Here is a 23,400-nt window from a genome sequence, read left to right as displayed (position 1 = left end):
ATGAGTTTTCCCCAGGTGCTCCGGTTCCCTCCCACACTCCAAAGGTTGTAGGTTGATTGGCTTGGTGTAAGTGTAGATTGTGTAGGACAGTGTTAGTGTGCGGGGATCGCTGGTTGGTGCGGCCGAGGCGGCAGGAGATGACCCGGCGGCGAAAGTGGAGAGGTCAGTGATTGCGCCGTGCGGCGGACGAGGACGGACACGTGGAAGTGAGGACGCCGCTGCCGGGGGAAGGAACGAAGGAGGACCTGACGTGGGGGGGGGGGGGGCGGCCGTGAGGGGGTGTGGAGGGAGAGCAATGGACAATGTGGACCCAGTGTGGGGGGGACTGCCGTGGGGGGGGTGAACAATGGGGACCCAGTGTGCGGGGACCTCTATGGGGGGGGTGAACAATGGACAATGGGGACCCAGTGTGGGGGGGACTGCCATGAGGGGGGGGGGGGAACTGGCGCGGGGGGGTTGTAACTTTGTAAACGCCCTTTATATGGCGACTATTTGCATACCTTGGATATGAAAGCAAAGAATCTCACTGTGACTTGTCAGATGTAACAATACAGCATTCAATTCAAAACTCGATGGGCCGAAGGGCCTCTCTCCGCGCTGTCTGTGTCACTAAATCTACAACCAAAATAATAAAGCTAGACCTGAAGAGGCTCTTGTGGGAGAAGTGATGGACTACCTTAAGGGTTGTCGGTTCCATCAGATAGGTGATGCCGGTCTGGATGTTGGGGGTGATGTTGAACAGCCACATCATGGCGCTGTCGACGGCCCGCAGGATGCTGCTGTGGATGCGGACGTGGTGGTAGGCGATGCTGAACGCCTTGGCGACTCCCTAGTAAACACGTTACACCCGTCAGTGTTCACCCCCCTGACCAATATCCCATTTACTGAGCGCAGCGGCAGAGCGCCGATGGTAGAGGTTTAGCAGTTACGGATTCACAAGCTCACGCATTCCCAAGTCACCAGAGTCATTGGGGCAGCACGGTGGCGCAGCGGTAGAGTTGCTGCCTCACAGCGTCACAGACCCGGGTTCGATCCTGACTACGGGCGCTGTCTGTACGGAGTTTGTACGTTCTCCCCGTGACCTGCGTGGGTTTTCTCCGGGTGCTCCGGTTTCCTCCCACACTCCAAAGACGTACAGGTTTGTAAGTTAATAGGCTTCTGTAAAATTGTCCCTAGTGTGCGTGGGACTGTGCTCGTGTGCAGGGATCGCTGGTCGGTGCGGACTCGGTGGGCCGAAGAGTCTGTTTCCACGCTGAATTTCTAAACTAAACTAAGAATAAACTAGACTACATAGACTTGGGGGCATTGGTTTTGTCTTTTTGCACTATTATTGTTTGTTTGTTTTTATGTGCGTGTATGCATATATATATATATTTACTCACAAAATGCTGGAGTAACTCAGCAGGTCAGGCAGCATCTCAGGAGAGAAGGAATGGGTGACGTTTCGGGTCGAGACCTTTCTTCAGACTGATGTCAGAGGGGCGGGACAAAGGAAGGATATAGGTGGAGACAGGAAGATAGAGGGAGATCTGGGAAGGAGGAGGGGAAGAGAGGGACAGAGGAACTATCTAAAGTTGGAGAAGTCGATGTTCATACCACTGGGCTGCAAACTGCCCAGGCGAAATATGAGGTGCTGTTCCTCCAATTTCCGGTGGGCCTCACTATGGCACTGGAGGAGGCCCATGACAGAAAGGTCAGACTGGGAATGGGAGAGGGAGTTGAAGTGCTCAGCCACCGGGAGATCAGGTTGGTTAATGCGGACCGAGCGCAGATGTTGAGTGAAGCGATCGCCGAACCTGCGTTTGGTTTCGCCGATGTAAAGTTGACATCTAGAGTTGATATATATACTGAATATTTTAATATTTATTATGTTGCTTACAGAATACTATCTTTAAATATTCTGTCATGCTGCTGCAAGTAAGAATGTCATTGTTCTGGGACTTATGACACTAAAACGCTCTTGACTTAACGGGAAAGTTCAGAGAATGCAAACACCGACTTCCCATTTTTATAAATTTCGCTCTTTTGGAGAAGTTAGTGACCTTTCGGAGAAGCCAACGAGGTCAGCTGTTCGCTCCCCTCGGGCACGCACGCACGCACGCACCTGATAGAAGTTGATCTCGTGAGCGGCGAACCCTTTGCCACAATTGTCCCTGAGCGTGTCGATCCCCAGCACTCCGAACACTCGGTTGTGGTGGTCCTTGATCGGGATGACCAGGAACGACCCCTCCGTCTTCTCCCGGTGACAGTTCCAGAAGTGAACCATGCTGTGGTCCTGCACCCTGTAGATGTGCAGCGGCCTACCCTGGTCCACCACCTTAAAGCTGTGGTACAAAGTGGCAAGGCTCAGTCACTGGCCCCACAGATCACTCACCCAACTGGAAAACTGAGGGACCTCTCCTTATTTCATAATCATAATCATGCTTTATTTTGCAACATACGAGGAATTCCTTTTTTGAAACCGTATCCAAGTGACTGTCATTCACACATCGATCTTGACGGTCACATTGTGCAGGAAGGAACTGCAGATGCTGGTTTAAACGGAAGATAGACACACAAACTGCTGGAGTAACTCAGCGGGACAGGCAGCATCTCTGGAGAGAAGGAATGGGTGACGTTCTTCAGTCTGAAGAAGGGTCTCGACCCGAAACGTCACCCATTCCTTCTCTCCAGAGATGCTGCTTGTCCTGCAGAGATACTCCAGCATTCTGTGTCTATTAACAGTTATATTGGCAGGCTAATGATGCACGAATACGACTGATAATCAATGAGCTCAACGAGGGCGAGCACGGTGGCGCAGCGGTAGAGTTGCTGTCTCACAGCGCAAGAAACCCGGGTTCCATCCTGACTACGGGTTTAAAAGTGAGTTAGATAGAGCTCTAGGGGCTAATGGAATCAAGGGATATGGGGAGAAGGCAGGCATGGGTTACTGATTGTAGATGATCAGCCATGATCACAATGAATGGCGGTGCTGGCTTGGGGCCAAATGGCCTCCTCCTGCACCTATTTTCTATGTTTCTATGCTGTCTGTACGGAGTTTGCACGTTCTCCCCGTGACCTGCGTGGGTTTTCTCAGGTGCTTCGGTTTCCTCCCACACTCCAAAGACGTGCAGGTTTGCAGGTTCATTGGCTTGGTGTAAATGTAAATTGTTCCTAGTGTGTGTAGGATAGTGTTGGTGTGGTAGAGATGGCTGGTCGGTGAGGATTCGGCAAGCTGAAGGGCCTGTGTCTGCTCGGTATCTCTAAACTAAACTAAACTGCAGATGCTGGAATCTTGAGACAAACGCAAAGTGCTAAGTTCATTCTCCTGCCTTCTCCCCCTAATCCAGAATCTATCTCTGCCTTAAAAATATCCATTGATTCACCACCCTCTGGCTAAAGAAATCCCTCTTCATCTCCTCCCTAAAGGTACGTCCTTTAATTCTGAGGCTATGACCTCTGGTCCTGGACTCTCCCACTAGTGGAAATATCCTCTCCACATCCACTCTATCCGGGCCTTTCACTATTTGACCATAGTCCCACGAAATCCCCAAAGTAAGTCCATAAGTCCACAAGTCTTATAGAGACGAAGGTTCTCGACCTGAAACGTCACCCATTCCTCCTTCTCTCCAGAGATGCTGCCAGTCCCGCCGAGTTTCCCCAGCTTTTGGTATCTATAGAGGTCAGGACGTATGTGTTGGAGGTGGAAGTGTGATGAATGATAGGTCCACTTACCTTACGCCCATGTCTCTGTATAGTGCCTGGTTGAGTACAAAAGGTGCATCTTCCACTGTGCAAGCCACGTAGTGCAGGAAGATGTCACCCCTCTCCGGCTTGTGGTAATTGTGCCTCAGCAGAGCGATGGACGAGCTGAGTCTCTTATTGCCACCATGCGCTTCCGAATCCTGTCACCGGAAACATTGTCCCATTACAAGGGTAGACTTTACAGATACAGCTTGGACCCAGCACGCTGATGCAATTATAAAGAAAGCACATCAACGCCTCTACTTCCTGAGAAGATTCCAGAGACTCGGTATATCAGAGAGGATTCTCCTGAACTTCTACAGGAGTTCAATAGAGAGCACATTGACTGATGCATCACGGCCTGGTTCAACAACTTGAACGTCCAGGAGCGGATAGACTGCAAGTCATGGACACTGCCCAGTCCCTCACTGGCTCTGACCTCCCCACCATCGAAGGGATTTACTGGAGTCACTGCCTCAAAAAGGCAGCCAGCATCATCAGAGACCCACACCACCCTGGCCACACTCTCACTGACCCACACCACCCTGGCCACACTCTCACTGACCCACACCACCCTGGCCACACTCTCACTGACCCACACCACCCTGGCCACACTCTCACTGACCCACACCACCCTGGCCACACTCTCACTGACCCACACCACCCTGGCCACACTCACTGACCCACACCACCCTGGCCACACTCTCACTGACCCACACCACCCTGGCCACACTCTCACTGACCCACACCACCCTGGCCACACACTCATCTCACCCCTGCCATCAGGAAGATGGTACAGGAGCCTGAAAACTGTAACGTCCAGGTTCAGGAACATGCTGGTCTACACCGAAGATAGACACAAAAAGCCGGAGTAACTCAGCGGGACAGGCAGCATCTCTGGAGAGAAGGAATGGGTGTCGTTTCAGGTCGAGAACCTTCTTCTGAAGAAGAAGTGGATATTTTTAAGACAGAGATAGACAAGTTCTTGATTAGAACGGGTGTCAAGGGTTAAGGAGAGAAGGCAGGAAAATAGAATTAGGAGGCAGAGATCGGCCATGATTGAACGACGCGATGGGCCGAATGGCCTAATTCTACTCCTATAACTTGTGAACTTATCCAGAGATGCTGCCAGTCCCGCTGAGTTACTCCAGTTTTTTTTGTGTCTATCTTCGGTGTAAACCAGCACCTGCAGTTCCTTCCTACACATAACTGCAAACAATACTACTAGAAACATAGAAAATAGGTGCAGGGCTAGGCCATTCGGCCCTTCGAGCCAGCACCGCCATTCAATATGGTCATGGCTGATCATCCAGAATCAGTACCCCATTCCTGCTTTCTCTCCATACCCCTTGATTCTGTTAGTCCCAAGAGCTAAATTTAACTCTCTCTTGAACACATCCAGTGAATTGGCCTCCACTGCCTTCTGTGGCAGAGAATTCCACAGATTCACAACTCTCTGGGTGAAAAGGTTTTTCCTCATCTCAGTCCTAAATGGCCGACCCCTTATTCTTAAACTGTAACCCCTGGTTCTGGATTCCCCCAACATTGGGAACATTTTTCCTGCATCTAGCCTGTCCAACCCTTTAAGAATTGTATATGTCACTATAAGATCCCTCTCTTCCTTCTAAATTCCAGTGAATACAAGGCCAGTCGGCCCATTCTTTCATCATGTGTCAGTCCTGCTATCCCGGGACCATTGTTCGGTCCTACCTTGTAAAGAGATTGGAAGACGGCTTTATAAACGGGTTCCATGCTGGAGCTGGAGGTGGTCGCGGCCCGTTTGATGTCGGAGAACCATTTACGCCTGGCCCTGTGACGTGATCTCTCCAGGCAGTTCAGTTCACTTCTGGCCGTCAGGAAGATGACCATGTTCTCAAAGTCGTCCTCCTTGCCAGAGATCTCAGCCACCATCGTCTCGATGTACACGTTGAACTCCGACTTGGTCAGGGCGGGATTGTCCGAGTAGTACTTGCGGTAGAGCTTCAGCTTGTGATGGGCTGTGGGGGAAATGCAAGGCCATAGAGCCCTAGAGTGATACACTGTGGAAACAGGCCCTTCATAGAGTGGTACAGTGTGGAAACAGGCCCTTCATAGAGTGATACAGTGTGGAAACAGGCCCTTCATAGAGTGATACAGTGTGGAAACAGGCCCTTCATAGAGTGGTACAGTGTGGAAACAGGCCCTTCATAGAGTGATACAGTGTGGAAACAGGCCCTTCATAGAGTGATACAGTGTGGAAACAGGCCCTTCATAGAGTGATACAGTGTGGAAACAGGCCCTTCATAGAGTCATAGAGTGATACACTGTGGAAACAGGCCCTTCATAGAGTGGTACAGTGTGGAAACAGGCCCTTCATAGAGTGATACAGTGTGGAAACAGGCCCTTCATAGAGTGATACAGTGTGGAAACAGGCCCTTCATAGAGTCATAGAGTGATACACTGTGGAAACAGGCCCTTCATAGAGTGGTACAGTGTGGAAACAGGCCCTTCATAGAGTGATACAGTGTGGAAACAGGCCCTTCATAGAGCCCTAGAGTGATACACTGTGGAAACAGGCCCTTCATAGAGTGATACAGTGTGGAAACAGGCCCTTCATAGAGTCATAGAGTGATACACTGTGGAAACAGGCTCTTCATAGAGTCATAGAGTGATACAGTGTGGAAACAGGCCCTTCATAGTGATACACTGTGGAAACAGGCTCTTCATAGAGCCCTAGAGTGATACAGTGTGGAAACAGGCCCTTCATAGAGTGATACAGTGTGGAAAAAGGCCCTTCATAGAGTGATACAGTGTGGATAAAGGCCCTTCATAGAGTGATACAGTGTGGAAACAGGCCCTTCATAGAGTGATACAGTGTGGAAACAGGCCCTTCATAGAGTGGTACAGTGTGGAAACAGGCCCTTCATAGAGTCATAGAGTGATACACTGTGGAAACAGGCCCTTCATAGAGTGATACAGTGTGGAAACAGGCCCTTCATAGAGTGATACAGTGTGGAAACAGGCCCTTCATAGAGTGATACAGTGTGGAAACAGGCCCTTCATAGAGTCATAGAGTGATACACTGTGGAAACAGGCTCTTCATAGAGTCATAGAGTGATACAGTGTGGAAACAGGCCCTTCATAGTGATACACTGTGGAAACAGGCTCTTCATAGAGCCCTAGAGTGATACAGTGTGGAAACAGGCCCTTCATAGAGTGATACAGTGTGGAAAAAGGCCCTTCATAGAGTGATACAGTGTGGATAAAGGCCCTTCATAGAGTGATACAGTGTGGAAACAGGCCCTTCGGCCCAACTTGCCCACACCGGCCAACATGTCCCAGCTACACTAGTCCCACCTGCCTGCACTTGGTCCATATCCCTCTAAACCTCTCCTATTCATGTACCTGTCTAATTGTTTCTTAAACGATGGGATAGTTCCAGCCTCAAATACCTCCTCTGTCAGCTTGTTCCACACACCCACCTCCCATTGTGTGAAAAAGTTACCCCTTGGATTCCTATTAAATCTTTTCTCCTTCACCTTAAACCTATGCCCTCTGGTCCTCGATTCACCAACTCTGGGCAAGAGACTCTGTGCATCTATTCCCCTCATGATTTTGTACACCTCTATAAGATCGCCCCTCATCCTCCTGCGCTCCATGGAATAGAGACCCAGCTAACTCAAGCTCTCCCTATAGCTCACACTAGTCCTGGCAACATCCGAGTAAATCATTTCTGAACCCTTTCAAGCTTGACAATATCTTTCCAATAATAGGTCGGCAAAACGCAGCTCCCCCGATTGTCCACAGCGCAGGAAGATTTACCTGTTTAGTTTAATTCATTGCCATAGACGGCCGTGGAGGCCAAGTCAATGGGTATTTTTAAGGCAGAGATAGATGGTGGAGATAGTGCTGTCTGTATGAAGTTTGCATGTTCTCCCCGTGACCTGCGTGGGTTTTCTCTGAGATCTTCCTCCCACACTCCAAAGACGTGCAGGTTTGTAGGTTAATTGGCTTGGTTTAAATATAAAATGTCCCTAGTGTGTGTGAGATAGTGTTGGTGTGTGGACTCGGTGGGACGAAGGGCCTGTTTCCATGCTGTATCTCTAAACTAAAACTGCTGCAATGCTGCAAGATTCCAGCATCTGCAGTTTAATACAGTTTTAGCTTAGAGATACAGCGTGGAAACAGGCCTTTCAGCCCACCAAGTCCGCTCCGACCAGCGATCCCCGCACACTAACTGTCATATACACACCTGGGACAATTTAGAGAAGACATTTAACCTACGAACCTGTACGTCTTTGGAGTGTGGAAGGAAAACGGTGCACCCGGAGAAACCCATGTGGTCACGGGGAGAACGTGCAAACTCCGTACAGACAGCAGCTGTAATCAGGATTGAACCCGGGTTTGTGGCGCTGTGAGGCAGCAACTCTACCGCTGTGCCACCGAGCCGCCAAAATATTATCTGCTGTGATTTGAGGGATGGAGTCGTTACTGACTGTTACACTTCCTTCCAGCTGGCCAAGTGTCTGGGAACTTCAGCAGCTGAGTAATACAATGGAGACTGGAACAAATGATTATCAGCGTCTGTGACAAAGCAGCTACAGGAATTAGCTGTCGATATCCTCGTTCCCCACGATCTCGGAAGCTGAGCTCAACCCTGGCAGAGGGCCGGACTGTAAACACATTCTGGAAATCCTGGACTTCACACTTTCTCACAGACTTGGGCAGCTTACAATCTAGTGGTGGAAGGGTCTCGCTCGACCCAAATCATCACCTATTCCTTCTCTCCAGAGATGCTGTCTGACCCGCTGAGTTACTCCAGCACTCTGTGTCTATCAGCAGTTTGAATTTTGATTTCTCGAACTTCAAGTCACCCTTGCTTTTCTTCTGTCTCCGTCACTCCCCCACCTGAGTTCTCCGACTAGTTTCACTGTCCTGATTAATTTTACTGATTGTCTGCTTTGATCGGTCCTTTTCACACCTTGTCCTTCCATATCTCTGTGTCTCCCTCTCCCCTGACTCTCAGTCTGAAGAAGGGTCTCGACCCGAAACGCCCCCCATTCCTTCTCTCCAGAGATGCTGTCCACATCCACTCTATCCAGGCCTTTCACTAACAGCTCTGGCTCGCTGCTTCTCCACTGCCGAGTATGCCTGTGTGGTATGGGAGCGCTCAGCTCATGCAAGGAAGATTGATCCTGTGCTAAACACAAGCCGTCGCTGCATCAGTGGATGCTTGAAACCTACCAAGACTGACAACATCTACCTACTCTCTGGCATTGTACCTCCTGGAATCAGAAGAGCTGTAGCAAGTCAAAAAGAACGCCTCAGACAATCAGAGGATGAAAGACACCCCCTACATGACCACCCTTTGCTACCTCAGCGTTTGAAATCACGCAGAAGTTTCCTCTCCTCTGTCCATCCCCTGGACTGCAGTGCAGAAGGCCCAAACTCTGGGAAGACGGACTAGGGAAATCTCTGGAAGACATTCACACTGCAATCGACCCCTCTGAGAAACTCCCACCAGGTTCCGACCACCCGTGGATAACCTGGCGCCGTCTCAACAGACTGCGGGCAGACACGGGGAGGGGCAAATCGAACGTGCTGGAGTGAAGATGCGGCAGACTGCGAGTGTGGACGGGTCCTCCAGACTATGGGACATCTCCTGAGCTGTGACATGCTGCATGACACACGCACTATAAAGGATCTTGCAGAGGTCAACAACGTGGCACGAACATTTGCTCGTTATTGGCAAACAGCTGTGTGAGGACACGAATAAATAGAAACTAATCGGTGAGTTTCAATAAGGTCCCCCCTCATTCTTCTAAACTCCAGCGAGTACAGGCCCAGTGCTGACAAATGCTCATCGTACGTTAACCCAATCATCTCCAGCATTGCATCAATCAGCTCATTTTGACTTAAAACACACAAAGGTTTCAGGGAGTGAGAATGAGAGTCACCCAAGCGCACACTTGTAAGGAACAGGGCGGCCCGGTGGTGCAGCGGTAAAGTTGCAGCCTTACAGCGCCAGAAGCCCGGGTTTGATCTTGACTACGGGTGCTGTCTGTACGGAGTTTGTACGTTCTCCCCCTGACCCGCGTGAGTTTTCTCCCAGAACCTCTGTTTCCTCCCACACTCCAGAGATGTCGAGGTCTATAGGTTAATTGGCTTTGATATCAATGTAAAAATTGTTCCTAGTGTGTGTTAGGGTAGTGCTGGTGTGCGGGGATCGCCGGTCGACTTGGACTCGATGGGCTGAAGGGCCTGTTCCGCGCTGAATCTCTAAACTAAAATTAAGCTAAACTAAAGTGGACTACTAAAGTCTCGTCACAGTAAAAAATGTCTGAAATCAGCAGCTGTATCTAATAAATCTCCCACTGTTACCATATCCTCCGATCTTTCTTTTATTCCCAATCGTAAGACCTTTAGCCTGAAATATGAACTTACAAATTTAGACAATTGCAAACATCATAACCTGACTGATTTTCTGTATGAGGGCAGGAAAAGTCGTGGGGAAAACCAAGTTGCTATGAAACAAAAAAATAGTTTAGTTTGGACATACAGTGTGGAAACAGGCCCTTCGGCCTGGACAAACTCTCTACTTAAAATGAGAGATTTCAGCGTTCATACCGCTGGGGTGTGAGCTGCCCAAGCCAAACATCAGGTGCTGTTCCTCCAATTTGCTTGTGGCCTCACTCTGGTAATCCGTAATTTCATACTTCTAGGAGCAGAATTAGGCCTTTCGGCCCATCAAGTCTACTCTGCCATTCAATCATGGCTGGTCTATTTTTCCCTCTCAACCCCCATTCTCCCGCCTTCTCCCCATAACCCCTGACACCCGCACTAATCAAATGGAGGCAGAAAACCTTAATGCTGGCAGCCAGCATCATCAGAGACCCACACCACCCGGGTCACGCACTCATTTCACCCCTGCCATCGAGAAAAAGGTACAGGAGCGGGAAAAACTAACGTCCGGGTTCAGGAACAGCTTCTTCCCAACAACTAACAGGCTATTAAACACTACAGCCTCCAAATAAGCTCTGAACTACAGAGATTATTATTATTATTGTACTATTATTGTTTGTTTATCATGTGTGCGCATATTAATATATATATATATATGTGTGGGTGTGTGTGTGCGCGTGTGTGTGTGCACGTGTGTGTGTGTGTATGCGCGTGTGTGTATGCGCGTGTGTGTGTGCGTGTGAGTGTGTGCCTGCGTGTGTGCATGCGTGTCTGAGCGTGCGTGTACATATACACACACACTGAACTTTTATTCTCGTTTATCATATTGTTTATAGTGTACCGTGTTTACATATTCTGTTGTGCTGCTGCAAGTAAGAATGTCATTGTTCTATCTGGGACACACAACGATAAAACACTGGTGACTCTTACATGAAAAGAGAGTCATCTACAACAAGCTAACTTGGCGCGGCATTGCTCCTACCTCTCTTTAAGGAATTGCGTTCCGTTCCATCCTTGAAATGACTGATGAGTTCAGCTAGCTCTCGGAGGTTAATGTGTCCTGAGACATCATTGTCCCATTTCTCAAACAGTGCATCCAGGATTATCTTGTGGGTGTTTTGTAGGGCTACCTGGTTTGCCTGCAAACAGAAGCAATGATGAATGAGGCCGATTGGAGTTTATAGTTTAGAGGCACAGCACGGAAACAGACCCTTCGGCCCACCGAGTCCGCACCGACCAGCGATCCCCGCACACCAACACAATCCGACACGCACTGGGGACAATTTTAATATTTATACCAAGCCAATTAACCTACATACCTGTAGGTCTTTGGATTGTGGGAAGAAACTGAAGATCTCAGAGAAAACCCACGCAGGTCACGGGGAGAACGTACAAACGCCATTAAGACAGCGCCCCTTAGTCGGGATCGAACCCCAGTCTCCAGCGCTGTAAGCACTGTAAGGCAGCAACTCTACCACTGCGTCACCGTGCAGTTCATAAGTCATCGGAGCAGAATTAGGCCAATCAGCCCATTGAGTCTACTCCACCATTCAATCACGGCTGATCTATATATTTTTCCCTCTTAACCCCATTCTCCCCATAGCCCCTGACACCCTCCTCAAGAAAGGAATTGGGCGGCACGGTGGTGCAGCGGTAGAGTTGCTGCCTTACAGCAAATGCAGCACCGGAGACCCAGGTTCGATCCCGACTACAGGCGTTGTCTGTACGGAGTTTGTACGTTCTCCCCGTGACCTGCGTGGGATTTCTGCGTGATCTTCGGTTTCCTCGCACACTCCAAAGACATGCAGGTTTGTAGATTAATTGGCTTGGTAAATGTAAAAAAAATTGTCCCTAGTGGATATAGGATAGTGTTAATGTGCGGGGATCACTGGTCGGTGCGGACCCGGTGGGCCGAAAGGGCCTGTTTCCGCGCTGTATCTCTAAACTAGATGGAAAGTGTAGATGGGGCATGTTGGTCGGTGTGGGCAGGTGGGACTAGTGTAGATGGGGCATGTTGGTCGGTGTGGGCAGGTGGGACTAGTGTAGATGGGACATGTTGGTCGGTGTGGGACTAGTGTAGATGGGGCATGTTGGCCGGTGTGGGCAGGTGGGACTAGTGTAGATGGGGCATGTTGGTCGGTGTGGGCGGGTGGGACTAGTGTAGATGGGGCATGTTGGTCGGTGTGGGCAGGTGGGACTAGTGTAGATGGGGCATGTTGGCCGGTGTGGGCAGGTGGGACTAGTGTAGATGGGGCATGTTGGCCGGTGTGGGCAGGTGGGACTAGTGTAGATGGGGCATGTTGGTCGGTGTGGGCGGGTGGGACTAGTGTAGATGGGGCATGTTGGTCGGTGTGGGCAGGTGGGACTAGTGTAGATGGGGCATGTTGGCCATCGTAAGCAAGTTGGACCAAAGGGCCTTTATCCAGGCTGACTGGTTAGCACGCAACACAAAAACTTTTCACTGTACGTCTGTACACGTGACAATAAATTAAACTAAACTGGGTACGGGTATAGCACAAAATAGCACAAAATTCCCTTCTACACGTTAAAGTTAACAGAGACAGCAACAGGAAAGATTTGTGGGAATTACCTGAGCTATGTTTTCTAATTTTTCCTCTTTTGTTTCCTTGTACGTCTCCCGGATAAATGCGATCAGGTTTTCCTTCAGTGACATGGTGGTGCAATTCCCCACAAATATCTCCATCAGCTGCACAAACTGCACAATGTTTATGAACTGCTGCGTAAAGGGACTGGTGTTCAGAGCAAGGCTTTGAGCCTGCAGATCCAAGATTATGGTGGTCAGATCTGGACAAAGGCAAGGAGAAAGATCAACCTCTCTGACCAGGCAGCACTTTTTACTTAGTTTAGTTTAGAGATACAGCTCAGGACCAGTCCCTACGGCCCACCAAGTCCACACCGACCAGCAAGCCTCAATTTCTTACTTGTACACAATACATAGTAGTTATAATCTTAATACAAAACATAACAAGCATTATCCACTATCGTGACATTTAGGAAACTAGTAGACAGGTACATGGATAGGACAGGTTTAGAGGGATATGGGCCAAATGCAGGCAGGTGGGACTGGTGTGGATGGGACATGTTGGCCAATGTGGGCAAGTTGGTCCACAGTTTATGACTCTGACTCTAGAAAGGCAAACTAAAATATGCCATTGAATCATTTATTTGTATTGGTTATCCAAAAGATTCCAATACATTCCAATAGGCCGGCACGGTGATGCTGCCTCACAGCGCCAGACACCCGGGTTCCATCCTGACCACGGGTGCTGTCTGTACGCAGTTTGTACGTTCTCCCAGGGACCGTGTGTGTTTTTCCCGGATGCTCCGGTTTTCTCCCACACTCCAAAGACGTGCAGGTTTGTAGGTTAATTGACTTCTGTAAATTGTAATTTGTCCCTAGTTTGTAGGATAGTGCTCGTGTGCGGGGTGATCGCTGATCGGCACGGACTCAGTGGGCCGAAGGACTTGTTTCTGTGCTGTATCTCTAAGGTCTAAAGAACCATTAAGTAGATATGCAAACTAAAATATGACGATAAATCTTTTATTTATATTTGCTACCCAAAATATTCCAATACATACAGTCTGAAGAAGGGTGTCGACCCGAAACGTCACCCATTCCTTCTCTCCAGACATGCTGCCTGTCCCACTGGGTTATTCCAGCATTTTGTGTCTACCTTCGATTTAAACCAGCATCTGCAGTTCTTTCCTACCAATAGATTCCTTAACCATTTTCTTTCCCATTCCCACACTGACCTTTGTGTCCTGGGCCTCCTCCATTGCAAGAGGAGATGTTAGATGTGTTAGATCAGAAGTGAAGCCGAATTTAACTTTAGGCGCTAAAAGTAGAAGATTGGCCCCTTCCTTGACACCCTCTGTATGATGTTGCATTATTGATCCATCAGAAGTTAGAACAAGTATATTTAATGTCCAGAACTAGTTTGATTGCCATTGATTTCTTCGTATCCCCCAATCCAAGGGATCTACAGGAGTTGCTGCCTCAAAATGGCTGGCAGCATCATCAGAGACCCACACCACCCTGGCCACACTCTCACTGTCCCACACCACCCTGGTCACACTCTCACTGACCCACACCACCCTGGCCACACTCTCACTGACCCACACCACCCTGGCCACACTCTCACTGTCCCACACCACCCTGGTCACACTCTCACTGACCCACACCACCCTGGCCACACTCTCACTGACCCACACCACCCTGGCCACACTCTCACTGACCCACACCACCCTGGCCACACTCTCACTGACCCACACCACCGTGGCCACACTCTCACTGACCCACACCACCCTGGTCACACTCTCACTGATCCACACCACCCTGGCCACACTCTCACTGACCCACACCACCCTGGCCACACTCTCACTGACCCACACCACCCTGGCCACACTCTCACTGACCCACACCACCCTGGCCACACTCTCACTGACCCACACCACCCTGGCCAGGCTCTCATCTTGCTGCTACCATGGGGAAGAATGTGCAGGAGCCTGAAAACCATGACCTCCAGGTTCAAGAACAGCTTCTTCCCAGCAAGTATCAGGCTGTTGAACACTGCACAGCACCAACCTCAGCAACTGTGATCTTCTACGGACTGTGTCTTTGGTTGCACCGACCTGGGTTTTATGGTTATAATGCTGGTTCCCGTATTATGGTAATTAATTTATAGAATTTAAATATATAAAAACATATTATCTGTGTGTTAATGCATGAAACTTCTGCAAGTAAGGATTTCACTGTTCTATTATTGGTACGTACAACAATTAAACACTCTTGACCCTTCATTCTGCTTTTATCAAAATTTGGAAAATAATCTAATCTGGTTAGAATGGTATTTTACCTGGAAATTTAGACAATCTCGCTTCCTGTTCTTCACGGATGTAATTGTGAGAAGGTAAACCAATAGGAATATCACCTGCAAGAAAATGTACGTTAAAAAGCACAATTATATTGGTACAGTTGTCTTTGAAGTAAAATATTGAAGATCCATGGGTCGTAGATAGTGCTGTCTGTATGGAGTTTGCATGTTCTCCCAGTGACTACAGGTGCTGTCTGTACGGAGTTTGCATGTTCTCCCCGTGACTACAGGTGCTGCCCGTACGGAGTTTGCACCTTCTCCCCGTGACTACGTGGGTTTTCTCCGAGTTCTTCGGTTTCTTCCACATTCCAAAGACGTACAGGTTTGTAGGTAATTGGCTTGGTATATCTGTAAAATTGTCCCTAGTGCGTGTAGGATAGTATTAGTGTGTGGGGATCGCTGGGCAGTGCGGACTCGGTGGACCGAAGGGCCTGTTTCCGCGCTGTATCTCTACACTAAACTAATCTAAGAGATGGGGTGATTTGGGAAATATTCACAGGCTGCACAATAAATTGGTTGTAAAATAGGGTTAGCAGATTGTGGTGGGAGGCATAGTGTAATATTATTCAATCTAAAAGTTACACATTGTTACCAAGCCCCTTCTTTTCCAATGGACAAAAACCAAGAAGGATTTAGAAGAATGAGGGGGACCCCATTGAAACTTAGCGAGCAGCCTGGATAGAGTGGATGTGGGGAGGATGTTTCCACCAGTGGGAGAGTCCAGGACCAGAGGCCATAGCCTCTGAATAAAGGGACGTACTTTTCGGGAGGAAATGAGGAGGAATTTCTTTAGTCAGAGGGTGGTGAATCTGTGGAATTCTTTGCCACAGAAGGTTGTGGAGGCCAGGTCAGTGGATATTTTTAAGGCAAAGATTGATAGATTCTTGATTAGTACGGGTGTCAGGGGTTACGGGGAGAAGGCAGGAGAATGGGGTTAGGAGGGAGAGATAGATCAGCCGTGATTGAATGCCAGAGTAGACTCGATGGGCCGAATGGCCTAGTTCTGCTCCTCTGACTATGAAAAAAAAGGCAGCGTTAATGCAATAATCCAATGCCGAAGATAGACACAAAAAGCTGGAGTAACTCAGCGGGACAGGCAGCATCTCTGGAGAGAAGGAATGGGTGACGTTTTGGGTCAAGACCCTTCAGACTGACGTCAGGGGGGAGGGAGATACGGAAGTGTGAAGGTGTGAAAACAGGGCAAAGGGACTGGACTTCAAGGAAAATGTAGAATAGATCATTGTTAGCTGGGAGAAGGTGACAACAAGGCAAACAGAGATGAAATGTAGTGGGAGAACTGGGAAGGGGGAGGGATGGAGAGAGAGGGGAAGCAAGGGTTAGTTGAAGTTAGAGGTCAATGTACATACCGCTGGTGTGTAAGTTACCCAAGCAGAAGACAAAGTTCATCTCTCATGAACTATTTATCCTGACATTTTGCCTCCTCTGTTCTGATCCCATGCCACTCCCAGTCCCCATTCCCCCTTGTTCCAAGTGTCATCTGCACACACAGGTGTACACATTGACAAACATGGCGTCTGATGAAGGATCTTGACTCGAAACATCATCCATTCCTTCTCTCCAGTGACGCTGCCTGTCCCACTGAGTTACTCCAGCACTTTGTGTCTGCGTTTGGTGTAAACCAGCATCTGCAGTTCTTTGATTCTACATCTTACCTATGGAGGGGTGACCAAGACTGTAATATAACATCCCAACTTCTATACTCAACACTCTGACCGATGAAGGCCAATGTGCCCAAAGCCTTCTTGACCACCCTGTCGACCAGTGATGCCACTTTCAGGGAACTCATTGGTGAAGTGGATGGTTGAGTTGGCCGCACAGTGCAGGGGATTGGGCACAGTGGGGGTGACTGATCTCCAGAGATGCTGCCTGTCCCGCTGAGTTACCCCAGCTTTTTGTGTCTATCTTCGGTGTAAACCAGTATCTGCCGTTTACTTCCTACACGTTGCTTGTGCTGGCCTTACCAATGCTTGTTCTGAACGTTTGTGCGATCATGTGTCGTTCTACCACCTTGCTCTGTCTGTCCGCCTGCTGGCCTAGTGGCGGTCCGACTGAGGTGTCTCCTTGCAGTTCAGTTGCCTCTTCCTGAGCCTCGCCTCTCACTGCCTCCACCTCACTGTGTGACAAGGCCGGTAACCGGGAGCTGATGTACTCCTTTCCAAAGTCAACCATAAAGTCCTCTTGCTTCATTTTATCGAGTTCAATGAGAGGCCCTGAGAAAGTGGTAAATATGTCCTTAATTCTGTAACGTTCAACATTTACTAACCTATAATATCATAAGTGATAAGTGCTCGAGTCCAAGGTAATCTCGATAATCTCAAACAAGAAGCCTTGAAAGATAAGTTCAGAAGTTCTCAGAGCAGAATTAGGCCATTCAGCCCATCAAGTCTACTCCGCCATTCAATCAAGCCTGATCTATCTCTCCCTCCTAACCCCATTGTCCTGCCTTCTCCCCATAACCCCTGAACTAATCAAGTATCTATCTACCTATCTACCTCTCTACCTCTCTACCTCTCTTTCTCTTTCTCTTTCTCTCTTTCTCTCTCTCTCTCTCTCTCTCTCTCTCTCTCTCTCTCTCTCTCTCTCTCTCTCTCTCTCTCTCTCTCTCTCTCTCTCTTTCTCTTTCTCTCTCTCTCTCTCTCTCTCTCTCTCTTTCTTTCTTTCTCTCTTTCTTTCTTTCCTTCCTTCCTGTATGGAGTTTGTACGTTCTCCCTGTGACCACGTGGGTTTTCTCCGGGTGCTCCACTTTCCTCCCACACTCCAAAGACGTACAGGATTTCTGTAGGTTAATTGGCTTGGCATAAAGAAATGTTTAAAAAAATTGTCCCGAGTGTGTGTCGGGTAGTGTTAGTGCGTGGGGGTCACTGGTCGGTGTGGACTCGGTGGGCCGAAGGGCCTGTCTGTTTCCATGCTGTATCTCTAAACTTAACTAAAACTAAATTGACGTTTAAATGTAAAAATAATTCCTTAACTCATTGCTCAAATCCCTGCACCCTTTCCAACTGTGTTAGGAAGAGTAATTATAAAGGATATTAAACCAAGTGTACCCGCTGGGCCCAAACCTCTCCTGCATTGGTGCAGCACCCTCTCCTCCCCGTCCTCCACTCTCTCCTCAGAATAGTGAAAGGCCTGGGTAGAGTGGATGTGGGAGTATGTGGGAGAGTCTAGGACCAGAGGGCACAGCCTCAGAATTAAAGGACGTTCCTTTAGGAATGAGATGAGGAGGAATTTCTTTAGTCAGAGGGTGGTGAATCTGTGGAATTCTTTGCCACAGAAGGTTGTGGAGGCCAGGTCAGTGGATATTTTTAAGGCAAAGATTGATAGATTCTTGATTAGTACGGGTGTCAGGGGTTACGGGGAGAAGGCAGGAGAATGGGGTTAGGAGGGAGAGATAGATCAGCCACGATTGAATGGCGGAGTAGACTTGATGGGCCAAATGGCCTAATTCTGCTCCTGTCTCTGATGACCTTGTGATCCACTCCTTATCACTAATCCACTTGGCTGGTACTCACATATCCTGGGGTTGTGTAATTCATCTTTATGTGCATCCGATTGATGGTCGTAGAATTCCTCCAACAACAGGAGGATCATGTACCTGTTCAGATGTCCGCTCTATAGCAAGAGAAGTTTAATGCAAAACAAAAGTCACAAAGTGCTGGAGTGAGTTTTACTTCACTTTCATGATCTGAAACATCTTGCAACTTATGAATTCATTTGAGTTTGAGTTTTGTTTATGGCCACCTGTAAAGGAGTACAGTGGTAAGCTCTTGTTGCGTGCTAACCACTAATACTCTCATGTTAATTTATAGGTTCATAAGTGATAGGAGCAGAATGAGGCCATTCGGCCCATCGTCTACTCCGCCATTCAATCATGGCTGATCTATCTCTCCCTCCTAACCCCATTCTCTTGCCTTCTCCTCATAACCCCTGACACCCGTACTAATTAAGAATCTATCTATCTCTGCCTTAAAAATACCCACTGACTTGGCCTCCACAGTCTCCTGTGGTAATGAATCCCACAGATTCACCACCCTCTGACTGAAGAAGTTCCACCTCATCTCCTTCCTCAAGGAACATCATTTAATTCTGAAGCTGTGACCTCTGGTCCTGGACTCTCCCACCAGTGGAAACATCCTCTCCACATCCACTCTATCCAGGCCTTTCACTATTCTGTAAGTTTCAATGAGGTCCCCCCTCATCCTTCTAAACTCCAGTGAGTACAGGCCCAGGGTCTGCACTGACCAGCGATCCCCGTACACTAACACTATCAAGAATCTGCCTTAAAAATACCCACTGACTTGTGGCCTCCACAGCCGTCAGTGGCAATGAATCCCACAGATTCACCACCCTCTGACTAAAGAAATTCCTCCTCATCTCCTTCCTAAAGGAACGTCCTTTAATGCTGAGGCTGTGACCTCTCTGGTCCTAGGCTCTCCCACTGGTGGAAACATCCTCCCACATCCCCTGTATTCCATGTAGTGCTGTAAGTGTCAGCCTGAGGACATTTGCTGGGAATACTGACCTTGCCAACATCACACTCCAGGAACAGTTCTGCAAACTGCTGCCTCCGCCAATGCTGCTTCCCGTCGTGATAGAAGAAGATCGCGCTGTTGGAAAGGTGGGTGCAGAAGTCCGCAAAGGGGCTGTCGGATAGTCCTTTGATGTAGGAATACATGTACTGGAGGGAGAACAGAAAATACATCGGGATCTCACCGTACCTAAGATACCCCAGGTACAGGCTTTGTCCCACCCCCTCCCCTGACATCAGTCTGAAGAAGGGTCCCGACCCGAAGTCACCCATTCCTTCTCTCCCGAGATGCTGCCTGACCTGCTGAGTTACTCCAGCATTTTGTGTCTACCTTCGATTTAAACCAGCACCTGCAGTTTTGTTCCCTACAACTCCTCTCCTCTCCCTCTCCGACCCCCTTATGTCTCCTCCTCACCTCTAGCCTTTGTCACTCACTCCACCCATCTGCCAATCCCCCCCCCCTCACCTGTATCCACCTATCACCCGCCAGGCTTTGCCCCACCCCACCTCTCTTTTCCAGCTTTCTCCCCCCCGACTCTATCTGCCCGAAGAAGGATCCCGACCTGAAACGTTGCCTGTCTATCCCTGCCACAGATGTTGCCCGACCCGCTGAGTTCCTCCAGCACTTTGTATCTTTTTTATTTGTCAACCAGCCTAGTTTCTTCTGAAAGTTCCAGTGTTTTAGTTCAAAGTTTCAGTTCTCGCTCAATAGTCCATCATCAGCAGTTCTCTAAGTCTCCATCTAGCAGCTTATAGCTGGTTGTACAGAAGTGCATAAATCTATTCTAAGGAATACAACAAAATCTATAAAAAATGTTCTTGGTGGGGAAATGCCAGACCACTTTTTATCCACTTCTGCATTCTTTAGTTCCGTTTGTTTGGTGTAGTTTAGTTTAGAGATACAGCACGGAATCAGGCCCTTCGGCCCACCGAGTCCGCGCTGACCAGCGATCCCCACTAACACTATCCTATGCACACTAGGGACGATTTACAATTTTACTGAAGCCAATGAACCGACAAACCTGTACGTCTTTGGAGTGTGGGGGAAACCGGAGCACCCGGAGAAAACCCGTGCAGGTCACGGAGAGAACGTACAAACCCCGTACAGACAGCGCCCGTAGTCAGGATGGATCCCGGGTCTCTGGCGCTGCGAGGCAGCAACTCTACTGCTGCACCTTTTTTTTATTATCATTAAATACTTTATTGGAGAAATAAATATATACAATACATGATCCTTCCAAAACTCCATCCGACACTCTCGGAGGCTATACATACATTCAATACTGTTTACACAAATCACACATTTTTACCCCCCACCCTTGCCACTCATGTGGCCCACTGGCGTGGAATCCCTTCCCTTATTTGGAGGGGCGTCTCTCTCCACCACACCCTGCCCCCCATGTCCAGCAGCAGAAGGCCCCTAGACTGTGGTCCTCCCCCACAGAGCCTTGGCGTTGGCTGCACCGAGCCTCAGTGTGTCCCTCAGCACGTACTCCTGCAGTCTGCAGCGGGCCAGTCAGCAACATTCCCCCACGGACAGCTCGCCCCGCTGGGAGATCAACAAAGCTCGGGCAAACCAAAGAGCGTCTTTCACCGAGTAGATAACCTTCCAGCAGCACTCGATGTCAGTCTCTGAATGCGTCCCTATCGCTGCACCACCGTGCTGCCCGAGTTTACTTTGTGATTGGAGAATACATGATCCCTGCAAGGTTTACGCAGCTTGTTGTGAATTGATCGCAATATAAACCGTGCCGGCGTAGCTCTGGCAGCGCTTGCATTCTGCTTCACATAGTGGGACCCACATCTGTTTCCATTTGCACAGTCATATTAAATAACTCTTTAAACAGCCAGGAAACATCGAGTCATTTCAGTTCAATGATTTAAAACTAACAAACCAAATTCAGACCTAATTCATTTGTTTGCAGGTGGTATTTCCACGCTGGCTCAACCTGTCTTCAGGTAGCTTACCTGTCCCACCGACCGGCCAGAGATGACGTAGACAGACACAAGACAGACACAAAATGCTGGAGTAACTCAGCGGGTCAGGCAGCATCTCTGGAGAGAAGGAATGGGTGACGTTTCGGGTCGAGACCCTTGTTCAGACTGAGATTCAGGGGAGAGGGAAACGAGAGATATAGACGGTGATGTAGAGAGATACAGAACAAATGAATGAAAGATGTGCAAAAAAGTAACGATGATAAAGGAAACGGGCCAGTGTCAGCTGTGGGCCTGGGTGAGAACAAGTGAAAATGAAAACGTCACCCATTCCTTCTCTCCTGAAATGCTGCCCGTCCCGCTGAGTTACTCCAGCATTTTGTGTCTATCTTCGGTTTAGACCAACACCTGCAGTTCCTTCCTACACAAAGATGAAGCACACGGCACCTGTCCATTCCAGTCTCCTCTGCAATGGTACTTCATTGTCACATGTACTGAGGTACAGTGAAAACCATTGATGCACAAAGCCTAGTGCAAGTATTACTGTATGTAAACACATCTTAGATACAATACTAGTGTACAGAAATAGTGCACTGAGGCAGTATGCAAGAGTCTCCAGGTTTGACACCATTTTCAAGTCCCAGATGGGTGAGTTGAGTTTAGTTTTTCCAGTGTCCTTTTCATCCCGGCAATTGTTGAAACATTGCAATCGTTTTTTTTTTTGTAGAGACAAGGAACTGCAGATGCTGGTTAATACACGAAAGACACAGAGTGCTGGAGTAACTCAGCGGGTCAGGCAGCATCTGTGGAGAACATGGATAGGTGACTCCCCCTCCCACTCCCACTCCCACACTGATCTTTCTGTCCTGGGCCTCCTCCATTGTCAGAGTGAGGCCCAGCACAAATTGAAGGAACAGCACCTCATATTTTGCTTGGGCAACTTACACCCCAGTGGTAGGAATGTTGATTTCTCTAACTCCAGCTAACCCTTGCCTTCCCTCTCTCTCCAACCCTCCCCCTTCCCAATTCTCCCACCAGTCTGACTGTCCTCATTTACATTTTATCTGTCTGTTTTGTTGTTTTATCTCCTAGCTAACAATGATCTATTCTACATTTTCCTTGAGCTTTGTCACCTTTGATTTTTCGTTTTCACACCTTACCCCTCCTTATCTCTGTGTCTCCCTCTCCCCTGACTCAGTCTGAAGAAGGGCCTCGACCTGAAGCGTCACCCAGTCCTTCTCTCCAGTGATGTTGCCCGTCCCGCTGAGTTCCTCCAGCATTTTGTGTCTATCTTTGGTGTAAACCAGCATCTGCGGTTCCTTCCAACACATTGAATGGTGGAGTACACATAATGGGCCGAATGGCCTCATTCTGTTCCTGGGACCTGTGAGCTCTGGGCATTCGGTGGAGCTGCAGGGGTTTTATTGTTGAAGCTACAACATGTGAGAAGAGACTAGGGGCCACTCTGCACAAGAGGAAGCTGCCTATCACTGACCACTGCACCAGTTCCCACCCAACCCCCTCCAGAAACAAAGAACCAGCAGGCAGCCGGAACATGGAGGCCTGAGGGAGGAGATGTGCGAGCTCAAACAGGGCAGGAAGTCTGGCGGCTGGGGTGACTGAGATAAGGGTGGGTGAGCTCGGTGGGGAGCTGCTGAGGAAATATAACAAGCCGCAGCAGCAACCCAGGACCGCCCACCAAGAACTCTGCTTGGCTTCGTGCGTGCAGCAGTCAGAGCTGAAAGGAGAAGTGAGCAGAGGCAGGGATTCACAGAGACAGATTGTGCACGCGGTCCCCATTCTACACTCACACTTCCATTAAAGGCACGGTTATCCTGAACCATCCCAGTAAAGGGACAC

The 23,400-nt window shown here is 48.9% G+C and overlaps 1 protein-coding gene across 1 annotated transcript in view; it reads right to left on the bottom strand.

Moving 5' to 3' along the window:
* The window catches only part of LOC144606550 (EF-hand calcium-binding domain-containing protein 5-like), a 53,402-nt gene that overhangs the window by 8,734 nt on the left and 21,268 nt on the right, over positions 1-23,400 (bottom strand). The window contains exons 5-14 of the mRNA XM_078422805.1: positions 19,600-19,755; positions 18,590-18,689; positions 17,042-17,290; positions 15,042-15,116; positions 12,755-12,969; positions 11,147-11,303; positions 5,434-5,720; positions 3,715-3,884; positions 2,105-2,324; positions 677-829 (exon numbers count right to left, since the gene is read on the bottom strand). Coding sequence (XP_078278931.1) covers positions 677-829; positions 2,105-2,324; positions 3,715-3,884; positions 5,434-5,720; positions 11,147-11,303; positions 12,755-12,969; positions 15,042-15,116; positions 17,042-17,290; positions 18,590-18,689; positions 19,600-19,755 — 1,782 coding nt within the window. The remainder of the gene's footprint in view (positions 1-676; positions 830-2,104; positions 2,325-3,714; positions 3,885-5,433; positions 5,721-11,146; positions 11,304-12,754; positions 12,970-15,041; positions 15,117-17,041; positions 17,291-18,589; positions 18,690-19,599; positions 19,756-23,400) is intronic.

Source organism: Rhinoraja longicauda, chromosome 26 (genome assembly GCF_053455715.1).
Source record: "Rhinoraja longicauda isolate Sanriku21f chromosome 26, sRhiLon1.1, whole genome shotgun sequence".
Classification (NCBI taxonomy): Eukaryota; Metazoa; Chordata; class Chondrichthyes; order Rajiformes; family Arhynchobatidae; genus Rhinoraja; species Rhinoraja longicauda.
The sequence above is the reverse complement of the archived record's forward strand: the minus strand, read 5'-3'. Positions and strand labels throughout refer to the sequence as shown.